Source organism: Alexandromys fortis, unplaced genomic scaffold (genome assembly GCF_014885135.2).
Source record: "Alexandromys fortis isolate MF-2015 unplaced genomic scaffold, M_Fortis_MF-2015_v1.1 scaffold_10, whole genome shotgun sequence".
NCBI classification, from domain to species: domain Eukaryota; kingdom Metazoa; phylum Chordata; class Mammalia; order Rodentia; family Cricetidae; genus Alexandromys; species Alexandromys fortis.
Genome location: NW_026067895.1, coordinates 18,109,746 through 18,120,195, shown reverse-complemented (window position 1 = coordinate 18,120,195; position 10,450 = coordinate 18,109,746). Strand labels below are relative to the sequence as shown.

The window sequence follows — 10,450 nt, the reverse complement described above, 5'->3', positions numbered from 1 at the left end:
ATAGTACTAAATTTCATTTACTTTTTCATGGTTTTACTTCCATATACATATACAATATTCTTCTGTTGGCTCCAGTTTCTGTGTTTTTCTCTGGTCCAAACTGTAGTGACTGGTAAGTGCAGTATTTACTCTGGGACTTAGCCCAAAAGATTAAAAGTCTCCTCCACCCAATTCTGTGAATCTAGATAACAAAGGACAGACTATACCCTAAGGGGAGAAAGAAGAGCAAATGAAATCCCAAACAGCTGAAAATACTCCTAATAAGTATGAGGAAAGAGGTGCTCCCCGGTGTGGGTGGCACAGTGCTGGGGACTAAAAACATAGCTGTGGGGGCTGGAGAGATGGTTCAGAGGTGAAGGGCACTGGCTGCATTTATAAAGGTCCTGAGTTCAATTCCCAGCAACCACATGGTAGCTCACAACCATCTGTGATCTGGTGCCCTCTTCTTGCCTTCAGGGACATATACAGGCAGACCACTGTATACTTAATAAATAAATAAATCTTTAAAAAAATAGCTGTGAAAGCCCAAGAGCTAGGTATAGTGGCACAGATCTGTAACCTCAGTGATCCTACAGCAAGATGGGAGTAAGGAAAAGCAGACGTGGCCTGAAACTTGTAGGGAATTTATCTTGGGTTATACTTCCTAGCAGCATAAATGAGAGACTCTGTCCTTACAGGGTGGAAGATATCAGCCAATTGAAAATTGTCTTCTCACCTCCACATGCGTGTCATGGAACGCTCATATGTGTGCATGCACACACACACAGTAAACACTAAAACAAAATGTGGACTGTGTATGAAGCAAGACATGTATGTCTTTACATCCCTTCCTTTCCTTTAACCCAGGACTCTGGAGGCTGAGGCAGGAATGCAAGTTCAAGGCTAACCCAAGCTACATAGCAAGACCCTGTTTTCGATTTTGTTTTGTTTTGTTTTTCAAGACAGTGTTTCTCTGTGTGTAGCCCTGACTATCCTGGAACTCGTTCTGTAAGATCAGGCTGGCCTTGAACTCACAGAGATGCACCTTCCTCTGCTTCCTGAGTGCTGGGGTTAAAGGCATGCTCCACCACTGTCCAGCTAAGATCCTCTTTTTTTTTTTTAAGATTATATATGATTCAAAATATTAATAAGCCTTCCTACCATGGAGGCCCCATTCTCAGAAATTCCTCCTTGTAAGACTAAGTCTTCATTCCTTAAGGATTCAGTGTCCCCTGATATCTGTGCTCTATAGATTAAATCTACACTGTTAGCCAGGAACACACAGTCTCTTAACTCTACACTAATGTTAGCCAGGAACACACAAGCTCACCCATCCTAAGCTCCTCCTAGTTACATGTTATGGAAAAATTCTCAAATGAAAGGGAGATTTCTGGAAATCCAGTTTATAAACTATACAAAACATCAGCCATCAGCCACTTCACTATGAGCAGACACATTTTATTACTAATGTCTTCTTTGGATCCTGCTGAAGACCTCAGTTCTGAGGATCTATGTGAAGGAGAGAAGATACTCACCCTTCAAAATAATCCTGTTTGAAACAGAAACATGAGGGGCCTCCCTCTTTAACCTGAGTATCTTTCTTTGAGGAATCATGCAAAAGAGTTTCCCTTGGAGCAAGAGGAAAACGGTCCTAGAAAGAGAGGTGTGCTACTTTCTCAGACTGGCTGGTTAGTAACGCTTTCAGGACCCACGCTCTCTCCCTTCCTTCTACCATGGTATCTCTCCCACTTCATTTGTAGACTTAAGTAGTCAACCGTGACATGAACCTTCTGGGAGTACACGAGTTATTTCCTATGCTTGTACTTAATAAACATGTTCTTGCCTTATCAGGTGTAAATCTGAAAACAGTTTTCAGCTGCGCGTTTCTCAGGTGTTGGGTGAATGACCCAGATAAGCCTGTCCCTAGCATCAGATTCTGGCATTCATAAATGCCAACCCTTAGGGATGATGGTGACATTAATCACCCTTGCAATTCATGACATATAGAAGTAAATGATTAGCTCTCATTTTCACACACATATGCACACACACACACACACACACACACACACTCAACCACCGGGCAGTGTTTATATGCATATACCTTCTTCTCCATGGCTGCTATCGTTCCATTCATTGCTGTTGCTGTTTCATGACCTTATGTATTCTATTGCCGTGATGAACATCCAAAAACAACTTGGGGAAATGTGTTTATTTGACTTAAAGATCACAATCCATCACTGAAGAAACTCAGGGGAAGAAGTCAAGGCAGAAACTGAATAGAAATCATGGAAGAATTCTGCTTGCTGGTTTACTTATTAGTAGATGTACAGTTAGATATCTTCTACAGACCAGGACCACATGCCTAGGGATGAAACCACCCACTGTGGAGTAGGTCATCCAACAGCAGGTGAGAATCAAGACAAAATCGTACAATATGCCCATGTCATCCTGATGGAGACAGTTCTTTCCAGATGACTCCAACAAGTATCAAGCTGAGAATAAAAGATATCCAAGATACTATGCAAATAGACAATCGCATCTTTTAAAATGTCATCAACAAAATATAACAAATTTGTTATTGCACTTGCTTTAACTTGATATTTTTAGCATACACCTATTGAATGAAGGTATTTATATAATTTTCAGGCTATGCCACCTAAAAAGGACTTGCCTTGTATTTCCCCAATAAGCTGAAAGTCTTCTTGGTTCTTCTAAATGCCCAGCACTGTGAGACCTCCTCCGCTTTCAAACTCTCTCCTTCGCTCATCTCTTTTGCTCTGAGGTTGTACTATAGTAAGAGTTTCTGACGACCTAAAATGAATCCTAACTGGAGAAGACTTCTTTGTTCAGGACACTGGCAGGCAGACGATGAAGACTTTCTCACAGCACAGACATAAAGAAAAAGGTTTGTGACAGGGCGCGAAGCATTGAGAACAGCAGAAGTTAGTCCCAGCCATTAAATGAGCAGATGTAGTGGGGACTGAAATTCCTTCTAGACAGGACAATGAGGGTGAGAAAGAGGTGGCAGGAGCCAATGCATTTCGGTTCTTGAATTTCAGCAAGAATGCAGTTCTGGGGAAAGCAGTCAGTTAGGAGGGATGGAATCTCAGTGATGAGTACATTATCTTCACAGAGGTGAGCTGCATTCAGAACTCAGGATTCATCTCCCCAGTGAGCCTCAGAGCCTTCTCGTAGTACAGCAGGGCCTCGGGCATGTTCCCTTTCAGTTTGTGGACTAACCCAAGGAGGCTGGTGCTCTCCACAAGTTGAACATTCTGCCGAATCCGTTTGTTAGCTACTGTCTTCAAAGCTTTGAGTAGTTTCCTCTGGGCATAGGACGTTTCCTCTATTTTTAGACCTTTTAAGTAGTGGGTGATCGCCTTGTCTTCTGATTTCTGATGATATTGCTGGTAAAAGCCATAGCGTAGATGAATGTCCTGCTCTATGTGACCTGTAAGGTTCTTCATGTTCAGCGCTATCTGGAAATTTGCCTCAGCTTCTTCATATTGGTGAATTTCTGCCTGCACTTCAGCCATGCAAACGTAAGCCATCTCAAATGTGGGCCTCAGTTCCATAGTCTTCTGAAATTCAGAAATGGCCAGTTGTGCCATTTTCTTCATATTGCTCTGCCTACTGGAATGTTTGTTTCTGTATTTCTTCAGTTGGATCATTTGTTTCTTGTAACAGAGCCCTATTTGGTAATGCAGGTAGCCAGAGTCAGGTGATGTCTGCAAGGCCTTGTGTAGGAGTTGGAGAGCTTTGTCTATGCAGCCTTTATTGCGGTAATACTTGGCTGCATACCGAAAGACATAGGTTTGACAGGATGTGCTGCTGAGGGCTTCTTCAATGTGTCTTTCTGCTTCTTCTGTTTCTCCTACATCCTGAAGTTTCAGGGCAAGATAAACTTTAGTATATGGATATGTTGGATTTAATATGACAGCCTTCCTTAGGGGTTCCAGAGAAATATTATTGTCATCACAGTCTTGGCGATAGGCTACAATAGCATAGCCAGTGTTGTATTCGGGGTCTTCAGGCTCAGCTTCCAGAGCTTTTGCAAAGCTTTTCATGGCTCGTCTATAATTCTGTCCTCCACACTTCAGCAAGGCCCAGCCTTCCTCACAGTGCATCTCGGCACACTCCATCCTGTAGCGGAAGGGACTTGCAAATTCCTTGCAAGTATTCTCCACCTTGTCCAGGTAGCTCTGGGCTTTTGCCAAGCTGCCCATGTGGTAATGCACCCAGGCACAGTTGCCCCAGGTTACCAGGCTTCTTTTGCCCAGTGGCTTTTTCTGGATCAAGGCTTCTGCTTCTCTCAGGCTCTGCAGGGCTCCCTCATGCTGGCCTTTCCGGTGTCTCACATAGGCCAGGAGGTTGTGCATCCCCACTGGGCTCATGACGTCTAGGAACTCGACCTGCTCTAAGATTCTCATTTCCAAATCAGGTATGTCAGCATCTTCAAACAGCAAGTTCCACGTGAAGTGACAGCTCAGCTGAAGGAGATTCTCCTTGACCTGATCAGCACCCGCATTCTCTCTGTGAGAAGGAAGCAGGAAGATTGGTTATGTGAGACCTGGCCAGAATCTGACACCACGGAAAACACATTTTACAACATTCTTGCTTATTTCCTGGAAGTGTGACATTTTGTTTCTTTAGAATTTCTTGATATTTTTTCACATCAATCTCTCAGGTCCATTTATGAGAACTGCCAGAAACTCCTGGTCCATGCACATCTATGTACTTGTACTTACAAACTTAGGCTGCAAGCTACCCCTTTCCGTTGAAACTGGACACGGTTACACAAGTATAGACACACGAGCATACATGTCAGACTCCTGTCTAGGGTTTGAAACTCTACAAAACTATCCCCTTTCCCTTATGTCTTTGAAGACAATGTGCACAAGTGCCTGCCACCTGAACTGACCTAAATAGGACTGTCCATGGGTTCAACACTTAGTTTTGAGAAGTCATTGCAGTGTGGCTCGAGAGGCCCGGAAAAAACACTTCCAACCTTTGGAGGTTTGGGGGGAGTTTTCAGGGCTTGAGAGTCTGGAAAAGGTGGAGAGAGGGTCAGTCAGTTCCTCAGTTTTCTTGGGGTCTTTCAGGTCTTTCTCTCAATTTCTGACTACTGAGTTTTTATTACATTAGGTCATCTTTTCATTTGACATCCACAATGCCAAAAATAGTAGAATACAGGTGTGCTACCTTGTATTACCCATAATAGAGCAAACTAGCATCCTGCCCCAAAGGCTGAGTTAATGGAAGCAGACAGTCATCAAAGTAGGCCAGTGGAAACAGTCATCTAGATACCTCATGGATCAGGTTAGCTCACCTGTACCCCGTGCCTCCCTCTATAAATGCTATGAAGATTACACTAGGCACTATTGATGGCCTCCTCTTCCAGGTTCCACTTCTGCTAAACCATAGTGTTTTCTAACCTTCCTAATGCTGCAACCATTTTGTACAGCTCCTCCTCTTGTAGTGACCCCCAACCATAAGATGATTTTGTTGCCAGCTTATAACTGTAATTTAGCTACTGTTATGAATCATAATGTAAATCTGTGACCCCAGATGGAGCGTGACCCAGAGGTTGAAAACCACTGAGCCATAGAAACCTTGTCTTCTTCTTTCAGTGAAGTTCCCACTAATAATCCCACAGTGAATCTTTCTGAAATCGCCTTCTGTGGTCCATTAGCATCACTTCTGCAGACTGGAAGAGCAGAACATAGCACCACTGACTCAATGGAAGCTTTGTGTGACTGTGAGCGTTGGCTCAGTGGGTCCTGGATTAAAGTCACCTTAGTCTACAAACCTTTTCTCTAGCTCAAATCCTATTTCCTCTGCACGACACAAGTTTTGAATGCAGAAGTTCCCTGAACATTATTGACTTGAGGACTGTCTAGTGCATGGAATAGGGCAAGGACGATGATTGAAATGACATGATGTTTGGCCAAAATTATGTTTGCCTCTTTTACCTGTACAAACTATAGAACCATGGAAAGATCCCCAGTCAGTGCAAAGCCCTGACTTCCTTTCTCCTCCACCCAGGTTCTTTCAATATGTATACCTTATGCAGCTGTAGTAAAAGAACAGGTTAGGAAACAGAGGTTGCTTCAACCGTACATGGAAGCTGTCATTTGTCCCCTTAGTGATCAAACCTCTGGAACTGAAATCTCTCAGCAACCTCACAATCTTCCATCACCACCGCCTCCACTTCCTGCTACCCCTTCCAGGCACACCTAGAGCCTCAAGCCCCATACACTTTTAGCCTTGGAAAGTGTAAACATTGTCACTATCTCTGTAATTAACCATTTCAAGAATGTAATGTCAGTGGAAAAATGACCCAAGAAGGGCTGTTGAATTTGTGGACATCAGTCACTGCAGCAGAGAATGTGGGAGACAGTTGGAGAAGGGTCGGTTTTGCCCAAGGGATCATAAGAGGTAGACATACACAATGAACTGTAAACTGTAAAATTATTTAAAAGACATTAAAATGGGAAGCAATGGAATGAAAACCCATACTGATGAGGTGGGGCAGCCTTCATGCAGCTCATTAAAGGCCCATGAAGGGAAAGCTGTCCCCCCCCACCCCCCACCCCCCGCAGCCCATGTTAGAAGATCTACCACTAGGTGGAGACCTTCTCGTGTGCCCTCCATTGAGAGCTATTGTAGTTGGGGAGGTCATAGATCAGGCCAATGATCTGTGCCGGAAAGGCAATTTACCTTCAGTCTGGCTGAAGAGATAAATTGCAATAAATTATCCTGGAGCCCCCTTTTCAGTCCATGTCTAAATCTGTTTAAAATGGGACTATGTGACCTAAGAAGGTACGCTGCTTCCAGCTTCTCAGTAAGACCAGCCAGCTACCCAAATAACCACAGATTAGGTGCAATCCCTATCGTAGGGAAATACATTTTTTGACATGAAGTCTTGACCCCCCCCCCATTCTATGATATCTTTAAGGTCCTTCCAATAATAAAACCATGTTTGAAAACAGGATTGGATTCACTATAACCTAAAATAATCAACACATTATGATACTAGCATGAGCTCCTGTAAGAACCTATACCATGGGAGACAGGGTTTCAAAAAGACCAAAGAGACAAAACACTGAATGTATGGCTGAGTCCTTCTGCCTCAGCTCCATAAGAGAATCCAATGGCGCAACTTTAATCCCAACACTCAGGAGGCAGAGACAGGCAGACCTCTGTGAGTTCAAGGACAGCCAAGGCTATACAGAGAAACTCTGTATTGAAAAACAATAACAAAACAAACAAACAAACAAAATAAAAACGTAAAAGAGAGATTCCAATGGACCCAGTTGGCTTACACAAAAAGAGAACTTTGGTGAGTTTTTGTTTTTGTTGTTTTGTTTTTGTCTTTGATTCATCTTACCTAGTTATAAATCTCAGATTACATTGCCTGCCCCTATAGTCTCTCACCTAATAGGTATTTCTTCCCAGCTTGCAGAGGCCACAATTCTACTCCATCATAGTGCAGTCTTTCCTGTCTGTGCCATGAACTCGTGTGTGTGTGTGTGTGTGTGTGTGTGTGGTTGCAATAACAGTTAATGAAAACAGAGGGCATGGATTTTTAAACAAGAAAAGAAGAGTATTACGTGGGGATTTCAAGGAGGAAAAAGAAAAAAGGGAAGGGAAGGAAAATATAACTAAATCATAATCTCAAAAATGCAATTAAATCATAATCTCAAAAATAAAAATTATTTGGAAGAAGATTAAGAAAAGCAAAATCAAATATACAAAGAAGTCATATTTGTCAATAATTAATGGTGTTTTAGGGATCTTGTTTAAACCCTGTTCTTTCCTCAGTACTTCTTTTCATGTGACATTTACATTGTGTATGCGTGCGTGTGTGCATGTGTGTGTGTGTAAGGCATGCTACAGCCAAGGCATGCATATGAAGGTCAGAGGACAGCATTTTACACTCTGCTTCACCTGCTTGTTTTTTGGGAAAGACAGACGGTGGTTTCCTGTTCTTCTCTCAGGAACAGCACTGGGGTTGCAATCCTTGTGCTTGCTTGGCAAGACCTTTACCCACTAAGCAACTTGCCCTGCGCTATTTTAAATCTCCTAGGGAAGCAATTGTGATGCTGCCCCCTCCTTTCTTATGACATTTCAGATCTTTTTTTTTTTTTTTTCGAGACAGGGTTTCTCTGTAGCTTTGGTGACCATCCCGGAACTAGCTCTTGTAGACCAGGCTGGCCTCGAACTCCCAAAGATCCGCCTGTCTCTGCCTCCCGAGTGCTGGGATTAAAGGCGTGCGCCACCACTGCCCGGAGACATTTCAGATCTTATGGAGAGTGGCTTGAGATTGGGCACCAAAGAGAGAGCAACAGCAATGACCATCAACGAAGCTTGTTCGCAGAGAAACTCTGGTGGAACTTCCTTTCCTAGGCTTCAAGTAATGGACAGAGGATGCTCAAAATGTCCATGATGTACCAACCTGGAGAAGAGACAGGGCTCTTTGTTCATGCCATGTAAAGGGTATGAGTTTCGTGGTCCAGTGCTCTTTGGGTTTATCCCTCATCTCACTCTTCCATTCTAATTTCCAGACTGCTGTAATGAAATGTCTCTATTTCTGTTTCTAGTCATGTGGCCCTGGCCCAGTTCATCGATGTTGGACACAATGACTTGGATATCTGAAAAGTGTATCTGGGAATGCCTGGCAGCTGTGCCTGCCTGGACTCAGATCTTAACCTGTAACATTCGATGAGCCAGGCTAGAAAGAGACAAAAGCATAAGCAATTTCTTTTCTCTCCATCTTTATCTTTGCCTGTTTGTCTCTCTTTCCCTCCCAAATAACATAATGCATGGTTATCCCTTCTTTCCAGGGCACTTAGGAATGAAGGACAGATTTCTGTAGGAAAATTAGTCATGGCCCGGGGACATCCGATTCAACCCTGCTTGAATTTGCTTTCCCTGCCTACAGCAGCCCACAGCTGGAATTAGAGATGGTGTCCATACATTATGGGAAATAAAGACATTAGCATGGTAGCTAAGAACACTCTGAAATCTGGAACAATCTGTCCATGGAGATCTGCCTTGACTGGGAGGCTCACAAGGATCCTTTTGGGGAGCTGTGCCCCAAGGGGGAGGCACATGCACTTGTGCATAAGCACTTGCAGCAGGAAAGCCGAGCAGCACAGAGGCAGCGGCCATTTGTGTGGGCAACTGGGACAGAGAGCAACCTGGATCCTACTGCACATGTGCACTTGGAGATTTCAGCATCCAGACTCCCTGGTGCACTTGGAGATCTCCAGCCTTTTGCACACTGCAGGCACTCATTTGCGAACCAGTCCTAGCTACCTGCTAGAGTCATGGGAACTCTAGATCCAGGCATGGATTGGAATATTGACCCCATGACTATGACTGTCACCTGACTGGTCCTCTCCAGCCTATTGCCCTCTAGTTACTTGGGATCCACACTTTTCTACCACTGTGATTTCTGTATTCTGTCTCATCAGACAACAGGGTTCTCAGTCTCCTGCATACTCACATACTATTGATGATCCTTTGTACAAAAACAGAAGAGTAATTGCCCAAGTCAAGAGATGCTCAATGAAGTCCTAGAGTCCGTGAAAAAGAACTCCACTGACTGGCACTTTAAACCCAAAAGGCAATTTCAAACATAAAAAAATCAGAGCCATTCACATAAAGAAGATCCACTCAGTGCCTAGTATTTCTTGGATATATAATAATATAGCTCACATATGCATTGAATATATATACTATATGTACATATAGTTTCATGTATAATATATGTCCATGTATACTGAGTTTTTCTTGTGGTTGGGGGGCACTAAAATACCTCTTGTCAGAAGAAATTGTATTTCCATATTTTTGTTTCTTAATCCTGGAAGATAAAAAAAGAATGTGTCCTGTGCACTGGTTAAACCAACCTGGGATGGGTAACAATGCACCTGGCACTCCTAGGTAATCATCTGTCTCTATGAGATATGTTCATGCTAAATTCTCCCCTAGGTATTTTGAACCACATGTGTGAGACAGCCTTAAAAACTAAATCAAGCTTCCTGTCACCCATCCTGGGTGCCAACAGCACTCTCATTAAACAAAATCCCAGGACCCTCAGGACAATTAGTGTCCTTTTCCCTTTTCAGTAGTAGGAAGAGAAGCCAGAGGACAGAGCGAAGGAATATAAGCAGACTCAATTAAACTTGGTCACAAGCAAATGTCTGTGTCCTGGGTTCATTCAAACTGCAGAGCAGGGAAATCCTTACCCCATGGTGGCTGTGAAGGTGGTTGAAGTTCTCTGGACTTTCACCAGGACAGGACTCTTCAGGATCCTTTCTTGATGCTCTGCTCTGTTGTGGACTTTCACCCCCACTGAACTCTCGGCTAGGCTGTGCTAGGCAACAGCTCTGTGGGCTGTCCTCCAGTGCTCCAGCCTCCAGCAGGAAACTGAAACTGAAGGTGGAAAGTGAAACTAAAGCCT

The 10,450-nt window shown here is 43.5% G+C and overlaps 1 protein-coding gene across 1 annotated transcript; it reads right to left on the bottom strand.

Moving 5' to 3' along the window:
- Nucleotides 1-2,176: 2,176 nt before the first annotated feature.
- LOC126512125 (interferon-induced protein with tetratricopeptide repeats 1-like) lies at nt 2,177-10,391 on the bottom strand. The gene is made up of 2 exons (XM_050159694.1): nt 10,236-10,391; nt 2,177-4,515 (listed from the first exon to the last, which is right to left on the bottom strand). Exons 1-2 carry the CDS (start codon nt 10,238-10,240, stop codon nt 3,129-3,131), a joined length of 1,392 nt encoding a protein of 463 aa, XP_050015651.1. The 5' UTR covers nt 10,241-10,391; the 3' UTR covers nt 2,177-3,128.
- Nucleotides 10,392-10,450: the final 59 nt, after the last annotated feature.